The sequence below is a fragment of the Oenanthe melanoleuca genome, chromosome 2 (genome assembly GCF_029582105.1).
Source record: "Oenanthe melanoleuca isolate GR-GAL-2019-014 chromosome 2, OMel1.0, whole genome shotgun sequence".
NCBI classification, from domain to species: Eukaryota; Metazoa; Chordata; class Aves; order Passeriformes; family Muscicapidae; genus Oenanthe; species Oenanthe melanoleuca.
The window spans coordinates 41,545,867-41,571,542 of record NC_079335.1 but is presented as its reverse complement, the minus strand read 5'-3'; the positions used below and the strand labels follow the sequence as shown (position 1 = coordinate 41,571,542).

Below are 25,676 nucleotides of genomic sequence, written 5' to 3'. Positions count from 1 at the left end.
CAAGTCACTGTCAACACTGAAGGGGAACTTACCAGGAACCTCCAGTTCATTCCTCAAGAACTCAGCTTTGAATTCACTCATCCATGGTGAACATTCTTTGAGGTTCCCAGGTTCTTTATGGGTTTTGCTCATTTTTGAATAGAGAGAAGCTGCAATCACATCGAAGTCACTAGTCTTCATATCCAAGAGTTCTGAACCACCTCTGCCAAAATGATGATCCAGGTCCTTCCCAAAAGCCTAACAACCATTTATAGAAAACAATCCTGTTTACACAGTGCTAGAAACTACCCAAGGGTGCCTTCCTATCTATACACATGGCTTGTTTAGATATTAGCAAGAAATTATTAATAAAAAACAGAACTGGTTGCCCAGAGAACCTGTGGATGCCCCATCCCTTGGAAGTGTTCCAGGCCAAGTTGGATGGGACCCTGAGCAACCTGATCTAGTGGGAGGTGCCCCTGCCCATGTCAGGGGTGCTGGAACCAGATATCTGTTAAGGTCCCTTCCAACCCAAATCATTCTGTGACTCTATGAAATGCTTTACATGCTTTATTTACTATCAGATTTCTTATTCGTGGATTTATTACTGCCTAGCAATAATTTTGGACATAAAATGTATAAAACCATATTTTAAAGTATTTTCAATATCCTGATAAAGGAAAAGAGCAAAGGTTTGGACATGGATCCATTTAATGAACAAAGTAAGTATTATCTACAAAGAGTTAACTGAGTTGACTTCCTGTGTTCATAATTCAAGGTTCTGGAAAAACCAAATGTTCCTGCTTGGGCCAGGTATTAATGGCTTGGAAAGATATTTTTTTTTTTGCCTGACTGTTTTTGTACCAAGCTATGAAGACACAACTATTTCACTGTAGTGAAAGAAAATACAAAAAACATCATCCTTTCGAGGAGATTGCTACAGCTAACAACATCTTTATCACTAAATCTATTTCCACATTATGAGCCTGAAGTACTCTATATAGTAGAGCAATTTTACATGTCAGTGAAGAGCACAATTTGTTTTCTCCCCAGCAAGGACACTAGAAATTATACAGTTATTCTCACAGCACACTTTGTTTCTTCTTAATAATGCATGGTGAAAGCAAAGAATTCAGAGCCTGTGCACCATCCCCTTAACTCTTCTCTCCCTCATCCCTTTAACAGAGGGGAACAACCCTGATATCCTTCTCCAGCATCTCTCTTGCTCTTCTCCCTGTATCCCCTAATACTGCACACTTCAGCGTTTTAAAGAGCCGTGGATTTTTTTTTTTGTGGCACACAAATAACCCAACCAGCCTTTGTGCTTGTGCCTGCTGAGTCCCTTTCCTGCACGTACCCTGTATAGCACTCCCCTCCCCCTACCCCCACCCTGACACCGGCACATCCTGCACATTCTTATCTCCCACTCTGAAGTTTAAAGTCATTATCATCAAAGACCCATCTTATCTCACAGCAACACATTCAGAGGGCTAGTGTGCCCCTAAACTCCCAACTACCCCTTCTGCTTCATTATCACCTCACCTCCTCCTGACTCCACCTTACTCTCATCCTCCACCTTTCCCACTCATGGGGAAGGAATCTCCCTGCAGACACCCAGGTTAGTTTATCTAATGCTAATGGGACACAAGGATGGCCACAATGGGAGAGAGCTGCAGGCACCCCGCCCTGGCCATGGGGCTCTGCACATACACCACACTACAGTCAGAACCTTCTTCTACAGGAGTATCACTCTCCTGGCCTCAGCAATCTGCAGCTCAGGGATTCCTGGACCCGGGAGTGTGCATTTGGATGTAAAAGCTCTCAAAGCATTGCCCCCTCTCCGTGTTATTTACCTGCTTGCTATTTGAACCCATAAAGCACCTATTACCCTGCAGCAGGAGCTCAGCACCTAAGTGTGCACTGAATGAGGAAACACTCCTCACTGGTCTGAGCCTGCCACTTCTATAGAGAATTTACTTCATGTTCGGCACTCCTGATAGAATCACAGAATTGCTAGGGCTGGAAAATACCTTTAGGGTCACCGAGCCCAACCATGGGACTGATATTAAAAGCTTTATTGTATCTGGCATCATTGCATCTTTTCCAACTGGAGGAATGCTAAAGTTGCTTGTAAAGTGGTTACTCTGTACCTCTGAAGACTCTTGCCACTTTGAACCTCATACAATTTAACTGTATCTGTGCTGAGAACACTGCAGAGGAGGACTAGAAGGTTCAAGAAGCAAGAGTCAGAGAAGGCTGCTATGCCAATGTACAAGGCCATGTTTAATTCTCTATTCTCAATAAAGATGAACATTCGCTTTTTTTTCTTGACTGCCCATGAGTTTTCACAGCTGAAATTTTCAAAGAGCCATCACAAATCAAGACTTTGCTCTTGAACTGCAATAGTCAGCTAAAATACAGAGAATTTCTATATGATACTAGGGTAATTACATTTTCTTGCCACATATGTCACTTCATTTTCTATCCTGATTTTCACCACTTTGGAATTCAGTCAATTTTGTAAAGTCTTTTCTTTAATTCTTCACAGTTGTAACTCCTCTGTATAAGTAACTTCATATTGGCAGCAAATTTGAGTAGTATAATACAGCAAAACTCCCTAAGGTGCTCATAAATCCTTGGCAGCAGGGAACAAAAAACAAGGCCAGATTCCCACGGATGATTAGAGGCTCAGGTCCTATAAACCTGGCAACATGCAGGACAGGAGAGGTTGAAGCTGTGTAAGACAGAACATTTATCCCTGCAGGGCAGTTAGAAGTGGGAAGGGAACTATTTAAGTCCATGGCTTCTAGCAAAGAAATCCCAGTCCTGTACTCCTGACTGGATCAAGTCTCATCAAGTCCTGCAGCACCTGTAAAAGCTGTGATCTGGTTCTCCCTTTTGACTTTCTATTGCCTTCTAGAAAAGCTATGATGCCAACACTACTCAGTAACCACATATACCTGAATAAACCTTTTTCTCATCAATCCAAGGCCAGGAGCCTCCAAATCTCCCAAATTCTTGTACATTCCTTCATACATTTCCTTAAGCTTCTTTTTGTTTCTTTGAGGTTTTGACAACTCGTTTTTGACATCCTCAGCCCAATCCTGCAAAGAGAAGAAAACAGATGAGTACTGATTTATTGACCCTTGCTCCTCAGTAGGCCACTCAGATTGCTCTGGGGTTACTGTATTTACTAATAGTCAACTATTATGTTGACTATATTATGTGTTTTTTGACAAAAAAAAGAGCAACCAAAAGACTATGGAAATATTTTCTTTTCATTCTGTGTCTTGATAAAGTGTTTCTACTTTATCATGATAATTATGTTTATTACTGTAGTGTTTAGTGCTAAGAAAGCCTCTGTGGGGCCAGAAGTGGCACCAAACACAGGACAAGAATCCTTTGGACAAACAAGTCAGAACATTAGACAGGGATGCCCAGCAGGGAAAGAGCATAAGAACACAAGTAAGTACAAAGCACTTACTTAAGTACTACATATGTAGTTGAACACAAGTAGTCCAAAATTTTAAAGATGGCCACAAATGATAATTCTGTAAGGGTTTCAGAATGATGAAGGAACACTGACTGTGGGGCAGGGCATAGACCCTGAAGGGGAAAGCTGAAAAGAGCTGGAGCAGAAATCCAGCTGGCACAAGGGAGGGAGTCCATCACCAGTGAAAGCTGCTGACAGTAACCCGACATCATCATCATCATCATCATCATGAGCTGGTGTTGGGCTGAACCACTCCCTGTGGCTGTGGTGTCAACTGAACTGTGTCAGGCTCTGCCCAGCACTTGCTCTTCTGAACAGAGGGAGAGGAATGAAGGGGAAGGGGGAAAAAATTCCACTTTACCTTGAAAATCATTACAGGACTAGAGAGCTGCTCCAGGGAGCGAACAAAATCTTGAACTACTCCTCCTCTATCCAACTTATTCTTGATCCTTTAAAAGAAGAGAAAAATGCATCACAATGCAACAGGAACTACCATCACCACCTCACCTGCAGATAAGCAATGATCTAGACTGTCTGCTATAGACAAGAATCTGGTAAAATAATTCAGGTGTAGGTAGGCAGAACTCCCTTGGAATTCCCTCTTGAGGTGCATGACTGTTTATAAATTGACTAAATAAGCCACACAGCTCCCAGTTTTTAAATTATATGTCCCACTATAAAAATAGGAACTTGGTGGGTGAGTGGAAAGCATGCTTGAAACAGACCCAAGCACTGACCAGACCGGGCACCCTGTCAGGACAGTTACTGATGGGTGATACTGTCTGTGAAACGTATGACTTTGCATTACTATCTTCAGCAAAAAAATTTATGCAGCAAATGTATCAAATTTGAGAAAAAGGCAAAATGACACCCAAAATTTTTAAGAGTAGTTCTACAGCATTGTGTGATTGAAACTATTTTTTGCCTAGAGATTAACTCAAGAGTTACTGTATGCCAAAAGGGACAAGGGAAGACTTGTAAGAGAAGCTGCATGTTGCACACTGAATAAGTAGAGAACACCACAGCCAAGAGCTGTCATTTCCAAGATAACTTGCATCCATTTCACTGCCCTCTCTGAAGTCTGGTATGAGCACCTACTCTATTTAAACACAGCTGCTTCCTCTTGGTATTATAAAGATGATAAATGTTCAATACCACAGAATTACAAGGAAAAAGGAGTTGCCTCTCTGCAGTCTTTCTGTTTTATCTTGGGAAGACTTAACTTTCAACAGTCTGGGGACTATATGTACCCAACACTTAATGAAATTTCATGCCACCAACCTGAGTATGTCTGACATGACAGAGCTGATGTATTGCATTTCTGTGCCTTTAAATGAAAACTCAAGACTACCCTCTAATATTTCTCATGCTTGCTAAACAAAAGAGTTTGAGTAGGAAAAATAAATGAATCTGTCCATTCCTGAATAAAAAAAACATACAAAAGAGCTACTCCAATTGCAAATTCACCTTTCTACAAACTCCTTGTTCTTGCAGCCAGCTGCAGTATCTTTGAAGCAGTAACTTTCACTGCTGATCATGAAAGGGTAGATGAGGGCCTGGGGATAGGTATTTGCAATCTCTTCAACAGTATGTTGTACAGCTACTGCTTCATCCTTGTCAAGTAGTGCCATCATCTGGCTAATCCAACCAATGAACTGCCAACAGGGAACTGAAGAAAGCTGCAAAAACACAGACACTGCTTTCATCTTTGGTCCTCCTCAAAAATACCAAACATAGCAAACAAACAAAACTGCCCCATGGTGCAGCCTGACAGATAAACAAGGAAACAGAGAATGTCAACTAGGTGTGCAAAACATCCCTAAAGAAGCACAGAGTTAATTATTACTATCACTACACTACCACTGCTGCTTAATACGTTTTCCATTATAAGATTTGCAGCCTGTTGATCAATATGAGGCTTAACACTCAAACTTGTGGCTTTTGTCTCTGGATGCAATACAAAAATTTTTGATCATCACATGCAAACAACTCAAAAATCTGAAGGAATTCAGTTCCAACACCATTGGGTTGAAGTCCTGATTTGAGTAAAAAATACCAGGAAGGAGAACACAAACTCCTATCACAGTTTTGTCCTTTGTTAATCTTTAAGCACTTCTAATAGAATTTAAGATCAGATTGCCAGTATTTATTTCACAGAAAGACAGAGGATAGGATAAATACATGCCAGGTGAACTCCCTTCCTGAGTGAGATTTGTCAGCTGGTGTCAGGTTCTGTTTGAACTATTGGTGTTTCTCTTTGGCCACACCTTGTGCACCTCAGCCATTTCTGCTATTTTCTCAGTTCCTTGCGATAACAAACCCAAGTTTCTGCCCCACTTGAGTTCCTTCTCTGAAAGTGCCTGTTGCTCTGGGAGCAGCAGCACAATGACATGGGCTAGAAAAGGCAGGCAGGCCAAGGCAGGAACAGGCATGAGTCACAGAGAAGGTCTCAGCTTATCTGTCCCATGGCAGCAGGGAAGGCTCATGGTATCCTGCCATGGAACAGCAATGGAAAGACAGGTTGTAGAAGTAAGGAAGGAAGAGGGAAATACAAAGGAAGACAAAGCTGTAACAACCTCTGAAGTGAAGAAGGACAGGGAAAGGTGAGTGACATGGAATGAGTCTGAAAAAGCTCCTGCACACAGGAAACTCAGTCTACAGGAATAAGATACACATTCCTCACCCTAATGCTAAACACCTTTGTCAGCCCACTTAGATTGTTCTGAAGGAAGAAAAAAAAGGACAAAGCATACCACAGTTGTTCTCCAGCAGCTCTCAAAAAACCATTTGGAATCAGAATAATGATAAAAAGTTAAATTTCTAAAAAAAAAACCTTTCTGTCCACATGAATTAGACTCAGTGAGTTACAGAAAAGACAAGGAACAATGATGGGATAAAATTTATCTGATTTCCCTGAAGCAAAACTTACCAGTCTAACCTCTCTATGTATCCAACCTCCAGCTCCACCCCCACCTTTAAAATTTGATTTACAGCAACATTTGCTTCCAGAAAAATTGAAGCAACTAACCTCTCGTGTCACTAGACCCAATGTCTCTGCTGGATATCTTTCAATTATTTGGAGCAGTCTAGGAAATCTCAGCCTGGCTTCTCTGGAATTCAGTTTTAAAGCTTTTATCATTTTCTCTACCACAATAGCTGGGAACTGCTGCAGATCCACAGTGTTAATTTCTGCCAAGAGACATTAAACAAGAATTATCAGAAACACCATCACTTGTTCCACGTCTTTGATCATCTGAAACATTCATCTTTACAATTCGGTATTTTTTTCAAGTGTATTCTGTATTTTTACTTTGTTCTCCTTCCCATCTGTTTGAACTGCACACATCTGCAACACATGTACTTGGGGACTGTAAGGATTAGCTTTATCAGGAAGCTGCATCACTGCTGGTATCTTGCCTGCTTTAAATACAAGGCTGCTGTGGTCTGGGAAGGAACAAGGGAAGCATCTGCTGGATATGATATATTTCTCACAAGTATGTGTGAGACTACAAGTGATCCACCAGTACCAAAGTAACAGTGGAGGTGAAAAAAGGCATACAAATAATGCTGAACTGGAGGTCAAACTGCTCCATTTAAATTCAAGCTGTGCTGCTCACAGAGATCTGGGCACAGCAAAAGCTCACAGACCACAGACTAACAGACTCAGAAGCTTAGGAGAAATGCTGACTAACCAAGCAAGCCTTCCTCCTCCCTGCGCAGGTACTGGTCACAGAAGCTGATCAAAGTCATATAGGCATCCACAACTCCCACCACATCCACGTGGTCCATGGAGTGGGACTGCACCTCCTCTTCAGACTTCCTCACAGCACAGCTGAAACACTGAAAAGCCTTCTTGCTCAGACCTGCCAGCACCTGAAATCCAACCATAAGAGGAAAAAACCACACATTAGCAAGTAGCATTGAACAACCTTGTCTGAAACTGGAGCATCATCACAAGTCTTGAGTAGATAAAACTTTAACTGTTTTAAGATGTTCTAAGCAGCTGATAAAAAGGAAAAAAAATTTGGGATGTTATTTCTAGCAGTGATTTCCAGAACTTAAGTTTCCACAATTTCCAATGGAATTATATAAACTTAAATTAGTCTTTGGATACGTTAAGTGGAATTTTTGTCACTGCAAAACAGTTAACGTTACTGGAGCTTTTGGAAACAGTTATATAAGAAAATATAATAAAACTTTCAGGGATTTCTCCTATTAAGACATATCTACAACATCTGCATAACAGTTACACTTGGAATTTGTGTTAAAAAAAGCTTGCATCAAACTATTTTAAATCTGATGCATTTTTTCCTATTATAAATATAGTAATAGTCATCATACATTTCTAATGCAGCTCATGCAATGGGTGACTTGACAGGATTCTTTATAGAACCACAGAAGCAGGAAGGTTAAAAGAGACCTTCAAGATCATCTATCCAACTGCCAACTCAGGACCACAACAATTACCCCTAAACCATATCAAAAAGTGCCACATCCAGATGCTTTTTGAACACTTCCAGAGATGGTGACTCCACCACTGCCTTGGACAACTTACTCCTATGCCTGACTACTCTTTCATTAAAAAAAAAGAAAAATAAAAAATTCTAATATCCAATCTGAACCTAACTAACTCAACTTAATGCCATTTCATCTCACCTTCCCACTTAGGACATGGCAGAAGAGAACTATCCTTGCATCACTACAATCTCCTCTCAGGTATTTGCAAAGAGCAATGAGATCTTTCCTGAGCCTCCTTTTCTCCAGGCTAAAAAATCCCAGTTCCCTCAGCTGCTCCTCATAGGACTTGTGCTCCAGACCTTTCCCCTGCTCTGCTGCCACTCTCTGGACATGCTCCAGCCCCTCAATGCTTTTCTTGTAGTGAGGTGCCCAGAACTGCACACAGGATTCGAGCTGCAGCCTCACCACTGCCAAGCACACCACATCACTGTCTGGCCCTTCTGGCCACACTAAATGCTGTAACTGAAATTAAATAGGTAGGTAGAAGAAGACTACTAGGGTCAGAGTGCTGCTTAATACTAAGCTAAAATATGGCTAAGCTTCTTAATCTTACAGAAATCCCTACTATGGCAATCTTACTCATCTGACACAGAAGAACTTTTACACTCATCCTTTAGATTGCCTAAAGAAAAATGCTCTTATGAATGAGTTGATAAATGAAGCTCAAGCTTTTGCTTAAGTTTCCACACACCTGAAAATTATAAACCTTTTTTTGCAGGAATTTCTTCTTGATCTGCTTTACTTTTAACAACCATAAAACACAAATTAAACACTCTTTTTTTTCTTTTGTTTTATACTAATATGGTTCATATTTCCTGAAGTGATCCTGCATGAAAGATGGAGAGGGACTTCTTACAAAAGCATAAAGTGACAGGACAAGGAGCAATTGCTTCAAACTGAAAGACAGTAGGTCTAGATTGGATATTAGGAGGAAGCTCTTTGCTGTGAGGGTGGGGAGTCACTGGAACAGCCCAGAGGAGTTGTGAATACCCCATCCCTGGATGTGTTCAAGGCTAGATGGAGCTCTGAGCAACCTGGTCTAGTGAAAGGTGTCCTTGACCTGGTGGGGGGATTGGAGCCTGATGATCTTTAAGGTCCCTTTCAATCCAAACCGTTCTATGATTCTATATGTAAGGGTCTTCACGGTGGCTTTAGAAATCAGTAGAAATAAGCCAGCAGTGGTAGTCCAAATTCTTAACCCATTTGAAAGACAAGAAATCAATGCCACAGCATCTGGGACAACTGACAACAAATACAATTTTAGCTGCAGCACAGTCTGGTACTGTATTCTTCAAATGCACACCTACCTAAAACAGGCAAAAACGATTTGCACGTGCTCTGCCTTAAAAATCCCTCTCCTCTCTTCCATTTCTTAGATAAAGTAAGTGTATCAGTATTATAAATCTCTTTACCAAAGGGCATATTCTGGCAGCTTGAAGCAGATCACAAATGCCCAGCTAAAATCAAGGCATTCTTTGAGGATCCCAAGCTTTGTTAGGCCACTGTGCATGCAGATGTTGAAGACTACATCTTCCCTCTCCATTAAAAATGCAGTTACAGAGAAGCACAAGAGCATTCTTATATTTAGAAAGGTTAGAGTGATGCAGAAGAGAGAGGAGAGCAAAACCTTGAAGAAACAGCAAACACAGCCTTTTTTTTGCCTTTCCCCCTCCCCCCCTTTCTTTCTCTATCTGGTGTTGCTGGACAAATCACTGCTAATAGCAGACAGGTATATGCTCTGTATTTGTCCATAGCCATCACTACCTACTGAAGAAGTAATTTGTAATAATAATGACACTGAAATTACTAAAATAACTTCCCCTCTCATTTACCTTTTTAGGGTTCTCAAGGCTTTCTCCTGATATTAGTGATATCTTTGCAGCCTTTTCTTTCTCAATTTGCTCAAGACATCTTGGATCCTGACTAAGAGCATTGGCCATGATGTGATACGTAGTACCCAGAAGAAGATTCTGGTTTCGGAAGGCCATTACGTTCTTGCTGAGATAGTCAGATTTGGTTTCTTCTGTTGGAATGCAAACACAAAACTTGGTAACTGGACAACAAAGCACCTTTCAAAACAAACCAGGTGAAGCAAAGGCTGTTACCAAGCAGGGAGACGGTTTTCAGCACTGAGAGCAGGCGCTCAGGACAGCTCAGGCTGCAGCTGCTGCTGTGAGTGAAGCGGCAATAGGCGTAATTCCACCTCACCAGCCAGTCCTCCCGCGCCTTGGCTTCTTTGCGCAAGTCTTTCAGGAGCTTCTTGGCCACTGCAAAGCTGTTCTGCATTCAGATGAAGAGAGTGTTCAAACCAAATATCTGAAGAGGAGCTAAAACCTGCCCACTACCAAATCAGGGATGAGAAGATTTAAGTAACACAAGTAAAGTTAGAGTAAGGCAAAGAGATGTTCACTGCCTGCTGGGTCTCATATTCAGAACCATATCTGTGCTAGTGGAGAAGTTTGAACACCAAATGAGAAGAACAGAGGTTTAAACAACTGAGAAAGTAATTCCAGCTGCACGAAGCATTTAACTGCTCTGTAGTACAAACACATATAGGAAACACAACTTGATTTAAGATGTCATTATGAAAATCACTTATATTTGTGTTTCAATGAGAAGTTTAATACAAGTAACATTAAGGAAATCTTATTTTTCACTTACTCCTTCAAGAGTGTATAGTCAACAAAGCAATAATGAATTTGCTTATCAGATCACTTAAAATCAACTCTTGTTAATGACTGCAGATTTCTGCAGCATCTCAGAAGATGGGAGACCTTGACTTAACTATTCGTCTTGTCTCAAGCATGAAACACCAAAGGCCCATTAACAAAAAGGCTGTTTTAGTCATTTCCACAGCCAAATTCAACCCAAAATTTCTAAGTGACTTAACTTTAGCTCTTTGCTAGTGTTAACTAACAGCAGTAATGAAAACTGTGAAAAAAAAATTCAGCATTCCTAATTGAAGCAAATTGTACTGATTCAATCAGAATCAGACTTGTTTTCTTGTACAGAAGAGATTATTTATAAATAAGAAGCATAATGCTTGATTGCAAGCATCCCTTCCATTAAACACTGAAACATTTCAGATACTTTATCTGTCCTTTAGAGTGTCCAACACCATCTGTGGATCAAAGGGGACTTCAGGCACATTTCCAGTAATGACAAATTATCATCAACTTCATAATTAACATTTATACATTTGTTTTCTTTCATTGTGGAAGTGACTTTCTTGAGCTTTCAAAATGTCCTGGACAGCAGGGTCGAAAAAAGACAGGGTTTGCCCTGGCAAAAAGGTACCAAAGACCACCTAAAAGGCTTTACCAGCTTTTTCTATGTTTTTTCTCAGCAAATTGGAAGTTATCAGACAGTATATTCACCTGTTTCCTGGCACTTTCTATCATCTTCATTTTCATATTAAATTTGCAGCTTTTAATCATTGAGTGAATGCTTTCACTCTGTTGATCCACTTCCATTTGGTCACCAGCACTGTATTCTCCGTCCACCTCCATACTGTCATTGGCCTGATCAGAGGGAAATTTCTCCTGCAGTTTGTCAAGAAAGAAACACCTGCACAACAACAAGAGGGGTATAGATCACTCTGCATATATATTCAAAGAAATTAATATTTGAAAGTTGATTTGATAACAGCAAACAAAGCTAATAAAAAATGTCAAACTACAGCTATCACCTTTAGCAGGGCTAAACAGAGGCCTCAGTCTGGACAATCCTAACAGGGGTCAGGTTGACCCTGAGAGCATTCAGGATCTTGAACTGACAAGATTAGTACTAGAAAATGTCCATTATAGAGTGGGATTTTTTTGTTAGTTCTTTTATGCAAGCTACAGTCCCTAAGTTCACCAAGCCATAACTTGCACTCCAGCTTCACAGATGTGCAAACAAACAGGAGTCTCAATCACTTAGTGTGAGTGCCAGGCTGTATTTTATGTCATCCTGCTATTCAAATGTTTATCACATCAACACGTGCCAACAGTGCCAACATTGAAATCCATGCTACAGAACAGATCAGCAACCACACCAACCTTTTGAAAGGGAATTGCCATGAATCAATGCTGAATCCTGTTACTCCACAACTGGTCCTATCTCATTTAATAGCACATCTCATTATGTAGACTGTTACTCAAAGCAGAGGACAGCACTACACTCTGAAGGGGCACTTGGCACATCCTTTGTTACTAATTTAAGATGAGACAAAGATTTTCTAAAAGCACATGAAGTGTTTGAAACCCTGACAACCCTTCAAGTCATAAATGTTTTGAGACTTTTTTCAAAAGCAAGCCATGCCATGTATTCTGCCTAATACTGAACTGCAATAAGCTCTTCTGTAGCCATGCCTTCCTGACGCCAAGACATAACAAAATAAATCAAGAGCACAGTATGCATCAGCAGAGCTACTGAAGAAGCTATCACACAGGAAAGGAGGACTAATGTAGATTTTCACTAGAATGAATTGGGAGGAAGACAGACACTATGGCAAGGACAGAAAACTTTAAAATTTCAAAAAGCATTCCAGTTTCTTCAGAGCTAATCCAAAGGAGTCTCCAGAGAGCCTTTGTTCTTTCTAGAAACAGCTGCACAACAGAAGTCTCCAATTAAAGCACTAGTCATTAACTTTCCCATAAACAGGTAAAGCACTGAGAGTGACAGGGCTAGGCTTGTTTTGTATGCTACTTCATTTTGGAACTGCCTACAAAGCAGGCAAGTATTTTTACTCATAACTGACTGGCCTTTTGGGTGGTGTTTCATTGAGTAAAATGCATGTAGTCTACTCAATTACAAGTGACTATGTTTAAAGGCTGCTGCAATGGGCCATCTTACACAGAGCATATAGTCAAAGATGCAAGACAATGACTAAACTAACATCTATGTTTCCCTATCAAAATACAATTTATTCCCTGGCCATTTCTCAACCTCTTTTTGCTCTTCACAAGTTGGTCACAAAAACTCCCCTGTTATATAGAAAGCTACTAATACAGTTGAAAAAGAGAAAGAAAAAAAAAAAAGTCATACACTGGATCAAAACCCTCCCAGACAAAAACAAGCAGCATTGGCAAAAGCACTTCCTGGAACTCAACAGGCAGACAGAACTTAAGCTAACCCAAGAACGCAATTTTACCGATTTGTAATGATATCATTCCAGATGTTCATAGGATCCATTTTAGCATCTGGATATCTGCTTGTCCAAGTTCTGAGAAGTCTCTTAAGGGAAGCCTCTGAAGCTAAGTTACCTAGAAATCAATTAAGAACATTTTAAATGCATCTGAAGCCAAAGAGCATGAAAACGGGCTAAACAAAATATAGTCTAACATTCAAACCAGAGCACTGCAATTAAGCAACCCATTTGTATTTCTGGCCTTGCACTAAAAATGCTACTTAAGGATCATCACATTACTTTTGTTTATTGCTGAAGCATAGCAATAAATGTAATTTTATTGTCCATAAGGACATCTGTGTCAACTGCCACTGGGGATCACCACCAGGATTCTTTGCCATATATGAATATGCTGGAATATAGGGGAACTGTTAACTAAATTTAATATCTAATTTGGGTTATGCACACAAATGTGTCCTTCAGGCCTATGTTAGTAGGTGCAACCTATATACCACATCCATTTTTTCATCTCTGCTGCTATTTACTACCAAAAGTTAGTCCAATAAAAAAGATTAGTTTAAAACTTTAATTGACAATTTCAAAAGAGATGCTTAACCCTTATCACAAGAGTTATACTAACTAAACATTGCAATAGAATACAAAGTTATGTTCAGTCCTATCTTACAAAACTGTAATAGGTCTTACTGTCAAAAAGACAGTAAGAAGTAATTCCAGACTTAGGCTTCTTCAAACAGCAGTTCAGAAATTCAAAGTTCAGGAAACCACAATTACTGAACACAAAAGGAAAATTGCTGAGAAAAAAAAAACAATCTTTACTTCTCTTGGTCATAAAATTGATGAAATCCTGTATTTCTGTCAAAGCTTGTACAGACTGTAGTTTGGTCATTCGACTTTGATACAACAAGGAATCAATACTGGAGTAGCTCTGAAAAGGAGAGAATCAAAAGACAGAATTTGAAGCATGGTTCTGTTCAGTGCTCTACAAATTATTGATCTGATGCTGCTGTATGTTATGCTTTAGAACCCAACCTCTTACAAGCAATTTAATAGCTGATAATCAGAGAGCAACTCTGCTTTAGACAAAAACAGAGGTATATTCTAAGTGCAATTCCTATCCTAGATTTTAGCAAAGTCCTACAGTTTAATCAAAACCTGGTAATGGATGGAAAGTATAACTTGTCAATGCAACACTCTCTGCAAGCTTGTTCTGGGGACAAGAGACCCCTGAAAAGATGAACAAAATACAATTTTTATTGTCTGCACAAACAATTACTCTGAAAAATGTATAAAAGATTAAATCAGCAAAACAAAACAAACTAAAACAGAAGGATGCACTCCACTGGCTCACTCACCTTTCATCATTGCAAGAAATGAATCTAGAAGTTTTGTCACATTACATGGAAGGCAACTAAATTTCATTGCATTTGAGGGAGTGTTTCTCTTGAAACACTAGCAACAGTAATAGCAACAGCAGTTTCATTGCTCCAGTTTACACAAAACAACCATACCAGAGACAGAAGACATTATTACCTGCATGAAGATCTGCATGCCATTGCTAATGTAATACTTGGCTCTGTCAAAATCATCTTGCAGGATGTACAGGAGACTAAGTTCTTGGCTGTAGTGCATTTCTATAATGGCTTTCTTCTGTTCTGTCTTCATTGCCTCATCAATAAAGGTCAGCAAAGTCTGATCATTCTCTCCACTGAGCAGTAACTTCAACTTACTGCGTATTATATAGGGCAGATATGTCTCCTACAAAGTGAGAACACGGTGTTCATTTCTAGGAATGGAATATTGAATTATCAAATCTTTTGTTATCAGTGGCAAATCAAGTAAATACAAAAACATTTCAAATTTTTTAAAAGGTGTTTTTCCTTAAGAGAAATTCCTATTTTTTAACAAATCACAGCAGCCTCTTCCTATAGCTCAAAAAGTTGGTAGTAAATTCTACCAGTTTCAAACTCCACAGTTTGGCAATTCTTAAAACAGGAAACAAATATAAGTGAGAAAAGCAACAAAAAAAGGCTTGCAAAAGGAAAAAGGAGATGATAAAGCTGTTCCTATGGGACCTGCCATAAACTTGAGGTAAAAATTAAACAGCAAAAAAGAACAAGCAGAAGCAATTGTTTCAATTTTTTTAACGTATTGGACTCTCCAATAATTTCCATACTAAAGTAACCCAAACAATGCGATTGATTTTCACCCATAATCTCAATACTTCAGGACATCCCTGCAGGGATAAAAATGGTACAGTATCAATGAAATAATTTCTAAAAACCTGAAAAAATGGATCATTCCATGTTTTGCTTAGGTCTGGAGGTTTTCCACTATCAATATTAACAGTAGCACAGTACTCCAGAGACTTCCACATTGTGAGGTGGTCATAGCATTCCAGAGATGCAAGTTCCCAGAAGTCCTTCTCTGCTTCTGTTGGCTCTCCATCTTGCCAGTCTTCTTGGGAGAGTGCCTAGGGAATGAATTTGGAGGGGAGAATAGTGCCAGATTCCAGCCAAGAACATGTTTCAATTCTAAGTCATCAGCAACTTAACTGTAATTCATTGTCTCATAAAATTATCTATCCACTCACCAGAGTATGACAGTGACATTAAATGCAAAAAAAATCAAGCTTGGCAGTGTTTATAGATAAATTAATTTCAGGTAGCTGTCCTCAATAAATCCATATTTAAAGAGTAAACATTTCAAAAGAACATTACAAAAGAAGGTTAGAGATCTGTCTTCAATTTTACCCACTGCCAGGAACACATGCAATTTGCTCTCTCAGGGCTGCAGTGTGCCCATGTGTTTTTATTTGTCTGCCTAGATAAATGCACTTTTTTCTAATTTGATTAATTTTAAGTCATGAGAGATTTATGAAACAAAAAAATCTTCTTGTTGTTTTACCTTATCATAATATTGAGCTGCTTCAGCATAATCATTCCTTGCTTCTGCCAGCAAAGCTTTCTGTGTAATTTCCTTAGTCCCAATTTTACCACTGAAAATGCCACGAAGGGCATCATAATCCCCAAGGGATCTATAGAGCCTAGTAAAATTGAAAAGAGAAATCTTTTAAATATCTCAGCAGATGTATACCAATGCAAACAGATGCTATCTAAATAAAAAATTCAATAAGTAATAATACTATCAGCTTAAAATAGTAAATTTTTAGGTGATATTCCTTATGTAAGATCAGAAATACATATTTAACTATATAAACTTCATCTTGTAATAGCTGAACTATGGAAACTCCTGAGTGGAAAAGCTATGAACAAGGTGTTTTTCAGCAGTCTGACTTCTTATGAGTCTTTTCAGCACCATAAGAGTGCAGTTTTAAAATCTTGCTGCTCTCACTGACAGTTTTAACTGAGAAGAAACTAAAAGCATATCTAATTCTAAAAGACAGAAAGACTAAAAAAGAGATCCCACAAGCCATAAAAGCAGAGTTCTTCACAAGGCAAGTCTAGGTGGGAGTAAATTGTCTCAAAGAAGAAGTTACTTAGCAAGTTCAATCCATCTGATGACATCTGGGGGCAGCTCTGTGCTCCCGCGCATCCTCTTGGAGGGGGGCTCCTCGGCAGGGGACAGAGCCATCAGGGCACGCTCCAGCAGAAGGATGCCCACTGGCTGCTGCAGACTTGCCAGGCAGCTCGTGCTCACATTAGCTGAGTCCAGCTCCAGTAGCTCTCTGTGCTGGTAACTCATTTCCTGTGAAACAAAACAACAGGTGTGTCTACTTGGTGTAAAACTACACAGATCACTCTTATAGTGCAAGATTTGGAAATCAGCCATTAGGCCTCCAGAAGTTCCCAACTCAAGGAAAACTGGAATCTTCTCCTTCTGTGCTGTTGCTCTGTGGATAGAGAACAGTACAGAGTAACCCCATATACTTTGGCTCCAGGACATGGGACAACTCTCTGGACAGAATCACAAGGAAAGTGGGGGAGAGGCGGATGGACACACTGACAGCTTGAACTTTTCCTTCTGTTTGTTGGCAGGATTTTGCCTGCTGTACAGCAGCTGTGCTCCACTTAGCCTATTCAGTGGTGCATTCCTGCCATAAGCCAAAGGCACGATTTACTACAAAGTCTTCTCTGAGCTGGAGGTTTTCTATCCACACACACAGCCAGTTTTAGTATATCACAGCTTCCTATTAGAGTCCTCTAGTACTGTACTCATCTACTCCTGTCCAACTTAAATACATGACAATATTTCCCATTTTATCATATTTAACAATACATTATAACTTAAATAATAATTAAAATTATATTAAATAATTTAATTATTTAGTCCAACTACAGAATCTCTTCTTCAGGGATAAACATTCTTGCATAGTTGAAGTTTTCTTTTTTTAAAAAATACTTAAATCATTATTCTAGATACAGGTAAATAAATAAAGAAAGCAGCATGTTTATTAAATCCAGTGTTACGTTTTTCCTTTGTTTTCTTTTCCACTGAGAAAAGTCGCAATATTATCTCAAATAAACAGGAGAAAAAAATTCACAAGATGGAATAGGCACAGTATTAGCTTTCATTACAAGAAACAGCAGCACATTTTAGAATAAAAATTAAAATCAGATTATTGCAACACAGAATGTTCAAGAACACTGTGTGAAAAAGAAATCACAGTTTGGAAATTGAACAGGAGACCAAGAACAGCCAAGTTACATTTCTTTGATAAATGACAGTCACCACAAAAACTACAGAGGAGACACCTGGCATAAGCAAACTCAAGACACAATTTGTAGAGTTGGGACTCTCACACTAATAAATTTGTGCACAATAAAGAAAGAAGGGAAAAAACCCACAGTCTCTCATAGCTTCCCGAGTTACAGACCAGGCAGATCCCAATGAGAGGTTAGCATATATATTTCAACTACTATTAAGGCAATTTCAATTCGCTGCACACATGCCCCAGACATTCTCTTTGACTGCCAGCTTTTAAGGGATACATCAGGAACACAGTGACAACTGCACAACCTAAAACCTTAAGAACAACTTGCTAAGACAAGAACAAAAGCCCTCTCTCATAACACAGGAAAAAGTGTAAGAACTGTGCAAATGTAATGGTATGTCCCAAGAATGTATATCCTCCCAAACCTTAAAATTTTAAAATTTACAGATGTCATCCCACATCAAAGGAGGTATCTTTCTATTTAGTGCATTTTGGTGACTATTTGATCACTTATCTTCTCAAAGCAGAGGGGATGTTCCCTGTTCCGTATGCAACAAGCACTGTCTACTTGTACCACATGTTCAAAGATTAGGGAGAATGGCATTGAAGCTGGCCTGGCAGCTAAAATATTTCTAAGACAATTCTATGTTCTTCAGAGGCCAAGAATCTTTCTGGAGGCTATGTAAACTTTTGTCATGGAGTTAACCTCTTTTGGTATTCCAGCTGGTTCTTAAACTGCCCTGAAAGTGAATCCCAGAGCTTCACAGTCAATTTTAACATTATATGTAGTAAAAAACCAGCTCTTTTAACCCACCAAGTTGATGGGATGTGAACCTGTAGAAAATTAAAAAGTCAAACAACCAGAAGGAAACAGCAGTAAAGTAGGAAGCCATTCTGAAACCAGCCAGTATTTATTATGCTGTTGGTATACAGGAAAGAAAAGAAGCAATTCCAAATGGCCAAGCCACTAGGGCAGTCTTTGTGAGTCACATGAAAGCCTTTACACTGCTGTGCTCTTGCTCACAGCTTGGTCTCTTGATCAATGTGAACTCAATTCCCTACTGGGAAAAAACTTCCTCTCACTGCCTGCAGGCTGTTTGGACTTCATGATATTGTACTTCTGTTATTGATGAGGATGGCAAGGAGATGCTCTTATTGCTCTTACAAAGTCCGTATTTTTGATGAAACTGAACTTACCAACTTCTTGAGTCTACATTTTATGTCTAGGCAGAAAAAAAAAAGTAGTCTAATGCAACAGTGTTACTAGCAGGGTCTAGACAGCATAATTCAACACAAATAATGTCATCAAGAGAGAACCAACAAATGCAATGCAATGTCAAGAGGGAATATTAACAGATCGCTATTGTGAGACGCTGGCTCAAGAAATACTGACAGCCCAGAAAAATCCCCATAGTATTTGACCTTTTATGCAGCTGCACAGAAAAAAGTAAACAAGAAATTACATTTTTTCAGATGTGTAATTACAAGCACTAAGAAGCACAGTTTCTCTGTTTACAAAGCTAGTTCAAACTAGATGGTTCTCCTGTATTTGGAATGACACCTACTGCCACAGAGTACTTAAATTTACATGACAAAAAAGAAACCATTAGCTACTACTGGAAAAAAAAATGTTTTGAGAGCTAGGAATCCAACACAACATCAATACAGTAGATAAGAATCATTAAATACAGTGACAATGGGTCTGTAACAGGTGGTGGGACAAGGTTTTTTTATCTCCCTGAAAACTGTGTTAAAAAATGAAATTCACAATCTAATCCAGGTCAGTATACTTTCATAACAGAAAGGCTCGTGTTTCCTTTCCAGTGAAACAACTGTCATGCACCCATTCATTCTCTGGTGAGCCTTTCCTTCATTACCAAAAATCCCCAGACGACTACTTCAGGAGACTAATTTGAAAAAAATAAACAAGAGAGGCTAACAACAAACGGTCTGACAGCTACTGATACCCTCAAGACATCAAAGAATTCCTCAGTAAGTACTTCCCAGAAACAGGAAGATAAGCAGGACACCCACATAACCCTTTCAATTGTTCTCAATTCCCACTTCAATTCAAATAGCTCTCATTTGTAATCAAGCCTCTTCTTGTTACTGATGCAATTAAAACATTAAAAGGTGACTCAAACTCCAGAGATCAGAAACCATAGAAACCTTCAAAAATCAGTTCAGAGGTATGAACTACCTTGCTCACCTTAAGTGTCACTTGAAACACCCATTTGGTCAACAATTCTCCTTCCATCTCTAAGCTTCAGTGACAGTATTTTACCTTCACTCCCACTGGGTTTATCACACATTCAGACAGACATTATACCCAGTTACTTTCATGCCATATGTCAGGAGTTACCTGGATGCACGCAATGAATGGTGGAAAGTATGACAGGCTCATACTGAGGAAATTATTGAAGTCGTTCAGCAGCTTCTGGACAATGGTGCTTTTCTCAGAAGGGTTTTTAGATTTTTTTACCTCATGAAAAATTCCACTAAACAAACTGCTGAAAAGTTGCTTGGCAAATGTTGGATCTTTCTGTAAATTACCACAAAAACGGCAAAGTCAGTGAATTCTGCTGTGGCACAACAGGCTACTAAATAAAATTAAAAGATATGACCCACCCTGAACCTAACCCCTAGACCCTCTTTGAGGGTGGACTATTTAGTCTGGCATACATCTCACCTGTGCTGGGAATTACTGCACTACCCATTCAAATCCCATTTCAACTCTTCTACTTAAAGAAACTCCAAGGCAATACAGGTTTTCAGGCTAGAGTGTTAGCTGAGAGGGTGGAATTTGCAATTTTCACATACTCACAACTCCCTTTACAGGAACCAGACACTCAATATCATGTTAGGGACATCACAGTCCATGAAGTGAGTTTCAGGAAAAAAAGAAGACATCAATGTGTGAGGAGACCTGGTCCTAAAAACTGAGTCAGCTAACAGAGAGACAGACTGTCTGTACAGACAAACAATTTCATCTGAGACTTAAAAGCATTTTTTCAATCCAGAAACACATTTGTGTGTTTAACAATCTTATACATCTTGGTTTATAAGGGATCCAGAATTTGGTCTAACTCTTTATCTAAGGCTATTCAGAGAACTCGTGAGTGGGCTACTTCCACCCTTCACAGAGAGATAAGGGACTATCAAAAGCAATGAAATACAAAGGTAATCAGGAAGACTGTGACTTCCCAAAGACTGTAAAATGGGATTCAGACTACTGTTCAGTTCAGTCTATAGTTTCTACCACTCTCATGTAGGAAAAGGAATACTATCAGCTTTACTGATCAGTTTGAGTCCAGTCTTAGTCACACTAAGTTCATTTGTATTTTTACAAGTCTATTACAGACATATAATAGAAGAGAAATGGCTGTTTTGTTACTGAACAGTGAGATGCCCTTTGCAATAATGTCTGCAGAGACCACTATCTGTTTCTCAAGCAGAGGAATCTGCAGGAAATGGACAATAGCTGATATACCCAGTCCTCAGCTGCTCAGGTGAGGCAAGCAACAAAGCCTCTCCTCTGAACACTGCACCAGCACTGGGGTAGGAGAAACACTCCCTCAAAACAGTCTTTAAATGTGTATCACAGTGGTTGACTGCAAAACTACAAATCAAAGTGGTTGCCCAGGTACATGACTTTTCCTATAGCACCAGAAAACTTCACAAGTGACATTTGAAAAGCAGACAGACCTGGGCAAGGCCCTGCAGAGGGGCAATGAGACTGCAGTATTCAATCTGGATGTCAGGAAGGTCTCCCACACGGTAACTTCTGTACAAAGTGACCTGGGCATCATACTTCATCTTCAGCTCAGATTTCATCTCCTGAAATGCATTAATCATGTTAAAATATAGTTAGGGAATGGTCTCAAGCTGTGCCAGGAGAGGTTTAAATCAGAAATTATGGAAAAGTTTACACCAAAGGAGAGGCCAGGCTTTGGAACAAGCCTCCCACAGAAGCAGAGGAAACACCTCCACTGGAAGTGTTTAAAAGACAGGGGATATTGTTGGGTACATTTTGGACTGCCATACAGAACACATTTACAGGTTCTCTCTTGTAGGCTGAGAGGAAATGGTAGCTTTAGCCTGCAAGTAAAAATAAATGGGCTAAAATAGGTGTTTGTGTGGTTCTTCCAGACATAAGTTCTGTTTACACAGTTGTCTGCATCTGCAGAGTATTACAGGAGTGTCTCAAACTGGTAGCTCTCAGTCCTGGGTTCCCTTGCTCTTGGGACTAAATGCTATCATTTTTTGATGATAATGTGTGTTATTTTTAGTAAAAGGAACCTCTGAAAAACTGCTACAGAGCATAAAAACACTTAGATTTATTGTAAGGACATAACACAACCAGGAAACCCACAAAGTAGTAAGCTTCTGGCCTTGATAAACACTCAGCAAATGATTATGGCTGACATTTCTTCAGGTTAAAAGTTCAAGCTAATTCTGGTTAGTCCATCAGCTGTACCATAATTTTGAGTTCACCTTCAGACAATGGAAAATGTTCTCCAACTATTTCTGCAGTGTACTGTAGCTCTAAGGCTCCTAGTTTCCAGACTGACAACTGTAAAGGGCTTCCCAATAGCTGTTAGGGACTCCCATCACATAAAACCACTTCATGCACTTTAAGTGACAGACTGGAAGTGTTATCATCCACCTTTTTTCTCATCCATTTTAAGTAACGTAATTTAGCTTTAAGGCCACAAATAGCATTATTTCCAAATTAAACCTTCTAAAGCTCTTAAAGTAGTAACCAATACCTTACATCTACCCTTTCTTCACAAAGTAACTACAAGAGATGAAGTACAAGACTGCAAATGGCATCAAGACTTAAAATTTTAAACCCATTTGGACTGACAAACCTTCTCTCTTTTCTGTTCAGCCAGACTTTTTCTGGCATAAATCAGACTGAGTTTGTCTTGGTCCTTCAAGAAACGTCTTCGCAGTCTTAGAATTTCTGCTCGTTCTTCTATACCTAGGGAACATATGATCATGTCCACAGCTTTTCCTTTCAGATTTAAGGCAAAGCATCATATAAAAACAAACATCATCTTTGTATTTACTAGCTTACCAGCTAGTCTCCTAAATTTCCTAGTAAACAACTTAATGCAAGGCCTTTCAACAAGCTAGCCAATTTAATAAATTAAGTTGCTCTTAGGAGAAGAGATATTTATATAGAGGTATTTATATAGAGGAGAATAAACATTAATATAGAGAATTCAAGTGCATGGATTAGGTATAAAGATCAAACTACTGGACAACAGGGAAAGACACTAAAACTCATGAACAAATATGTCCCATTTGCCAGATTTATTTTAAGCTGTCAAAGTCATGTATGGCACTGGCACTATATTCCAGAAAGTGTATAACTCCCTAAATAAAAGAGGTGCTAAAAGATATTCAAATATTGTGTAGTAAGAATATTGTACTGTATTCTTTAAGGTATGATTACAGAACTGCCACTGGATCTACTCCTGCTCAGGACAGTTACAGGAAAGGCCACTTAAATGACTATCAGTTCAGCCCACTTCCTAGAAAAGGAGAATGAGCAAATAAAACCACACCACTGTAACTGGCATTTTCCTGGGTAGAAGACCAGGGACTAACTAAATGGTAGACTGACCTGTCTATTTCTGTAGTTCTGCACGAACTACAGTCCATTATTCATAACTGCTCTGCAACACCTCTCAGGTACTGAAAAGGTTGACCTTTATAGCTCTGTGCCAGAACTCCTAATGTCATCATTTTGGCAGAAATTTTAATGACAAAGTAGACAAGGGTTAAAGAGGGAGAAGCATCATAAGTCACTTCAGAGCAGTACAGGTATTTTTCACTTATTGACTGGGTGGAAGAAGGAGCATTCTCAGAAAAAAGCAAGGACTTTGAATCACAGACTGCAAAATTTTGGAGATCATGTCAGCACAGCTGAAATGGTTTAGAAAATAAATTTAAAGAGATCTCTTCTTTAAACAGTTAGATTTAAAACAGAAGGGTCAGAACTGTGATATTCATGCTGTGATACTCTTAAGGAGAGGTAGGAATGCAGAGATCACATTGACTGGTTTCTCATCCAGCCAGTTCCTTCAAACAGCAACATATAATCTTACAATTCCTAGCACAATCCTAGCTTTTTGTGACATGTCATGTATCATCACACACTGCTGGAAACAAAATCTCTCAAGGTGAACCTCAATTGGACTGTCTCAAAGATAACAGACTGCCAGTCAAATAACTGACAAGGATGGTTTATAGAAATTGCACAGTAAAGACTTACAAACCTTTAGTTTTGCTGTCCACTTCATCTCCAGGCAAGCCCAACCTTTTTTTCCCAAAATCTGGCCCCAATGGTTTAAAGGTTGCTTGTTTAAATTTTTCACTTCGTCTGCTAACCAACAGCATGGATGAGGACAAGGATTCAGAGGATGAAGGAACTGCATACTCTGCCAATGTGTCAATGCTACTTCCAGTTAGCCAATTAAAAGAACTTCTACCACCTGTAACAAGAAATTGCCAAAAAGCTGTAACATATGAAGATATAAACAAAGCAAAAACATCTATGAGGCAGGTATTTTTTCCCTCCCAAAAATATAATTTCTTAGTGTGTAAGGGCAGAACAGATTTCAAGCTGCTAGGTAAGACTGTTTCTTTTACATTAGGTAGAACATAAAATATGTATGAGACTAATAAAAATATGCTAATTTTTCTCATACTACACACAAAAAAAAAAGCCTTAAATACAAAATATCAAACATATTTACACTTCTACATTAAAACATCATATGCAACAGAAATTACATCATTGGCAAAAAACCAATATATCAGAAAGCACTGATCTGGACTTACTGCCATGCTGTGTAGGTGTAAATTCATACTGCCTTTGGGTAGCCCTCACTTGCCCACCAACTGACCCAGAAGGAGAGAGGGATCTTTCCTGGGACAAATTCCTGTGTGTACTTGGAGAAGCCTGAGTCTCCACAAACATTGGTGTGAGCACAGTACTTCGGTAACGCCAGCTGGAATCAACCACAAAGTCCTACGAACAAAGAAAGATTTTAAGTAGAACAACAAAGATGGAGCCTTTCTGCATTTCTTCATTGAGCAGGACAGCAGAAATTACAGTCCAGAAATCAAAACACCCTCCCGGGCATAGGGGCAGAACTTGACTATACATAAAAAAATCTCCAGCAAACCACAAAAATGCAGAAGTTCTTCACAGCTCAGTAAAAAAAGGTCATTAATTTTAGACTGGTCAGCCAAGGACTGATTTACAGCTCTTGCACCAATATTCCTGTTTCTTGACAGTATTCTCCAGTTGATGGTGTTTCTCTCTGCTACCCTCTTTTTTAGTATTTCAGTACTCTACAAATCAGCTATATATTAATTAAATATATATATATTTTTAAAATAAAGTACAATTATTGCCCCTATAAAATAATCTAACTTCTGATTCTGTGCACAACTTGCAACTGCTGCACCTGTTAACTTTGCAGCACAAAACCCATGCAAAAATCCCCTTTGTGATGCCATTCTTTTCTAAGCTGTAGCTACATTAAGAAGTAGAATTTGTCACATAGCTGCGTACAGGACAGCACAGTACAATTCACCTGAAATTTGCATTCAGACAGTGGATGCTCAAATATTTTTCTGGAATAGTCCGGGCTCTTGCTAGTCATTTCAAGCAGAAAATTTGTGATTAGACTCAAGTACTGTGTTTCAATCTTGGTGGAATATAAAGAACTTAACAGTGACAGCATGCGGTCAAGAGTATTTGTGGGCAACCTTGTCTCATGACTCCAAAAATTCCTAACAATTAATCTGTAAAGGCAAAGAATAAAGTTATTCTTGGTTATCTTCAAACACAACCCCACTTCTAA

The 25,676-nt window shown here is 39.2% G+C and overlaps 1 protein-coding gene across 1 annotated transcript in view; it reads right to left on the bottom strand.

Moving 5' to 3' along the window:
• Positions 1-25,676, bottom strand: part of PRKDC (protein kinase, DNA-activated, catalytic subunit) — a 75,668-nt gene that overhangs the window by 1,877 nt on the left and 48,115 nt on the right. Inside the window, exons 57-77 of the mRNA XM_056482784.1 lie at positions 25,407-25,617; positions 24,646-24,835; positions 24,081-24,296; positions 22,665-22,777; positions 21,499-21,630; positions 20,156-20,335; positions 16,618-16,826; positions 16,026-16,164; positions 15,403-15,591; positions 14,652-14,876; positions 13,938-14,046; positions 13,125-13,236; positions 11,368-11,557; positions 10,096-10,270; positions 9,823-10,013; positions 7,165-7,345; positions 6,501-6,661; positions 4,940-5,151; positions 3,834-3,921; positions 2,940-3,083; positions 9-237 (exon numbers count right to left, since the gene is read on the bottom strand). Coding sequence (XP_056338759.1) covers positions 9-237; positions 2,940-3,083; positions 3,834-3,921; positions 4,940-5,151; positions 6,501-6,661; positions 7,165-7,345; positions 9,823-10,013; positions 10,096-10,270; positions 11,368-11,557; positions 13,125-13,236; positions 13,938-14,046; positions 14,652-14,876; positions 15,403-15,591; positions 16,026-16,164; positions 16,618-16,826; positions 20,156-20,335; positions 21,499-21,630; positions 22,665-22,777; positions 24,081-24,296; positions 24,646-24,835; positions 25,407-25,617 — 3,596 coding nt within the window. The remainder of the gene's footprint in view (positions 1-8; positions 238-2,939; positions 3,084-3,833; positions 3,922-4,939; positions 5,152-6,500; positions 6,662-7,164; positions 7,346-9,822; positions 10,014-10,095; positions 10,271-11,367; positions 11,558-13,124; positions 13,237-13,937; positions 14,047-14,651; positions 14,877-15,402; positions 15,592-16,025; positions 16,165-16,617; positions 16,827-20,155; positions 20,336-21,498; positions 21,631-22,664; positions 22,778-24,080; positions 24,297-24,645; positions 24,836-25,406; positions 25,618-25,676) is intronic.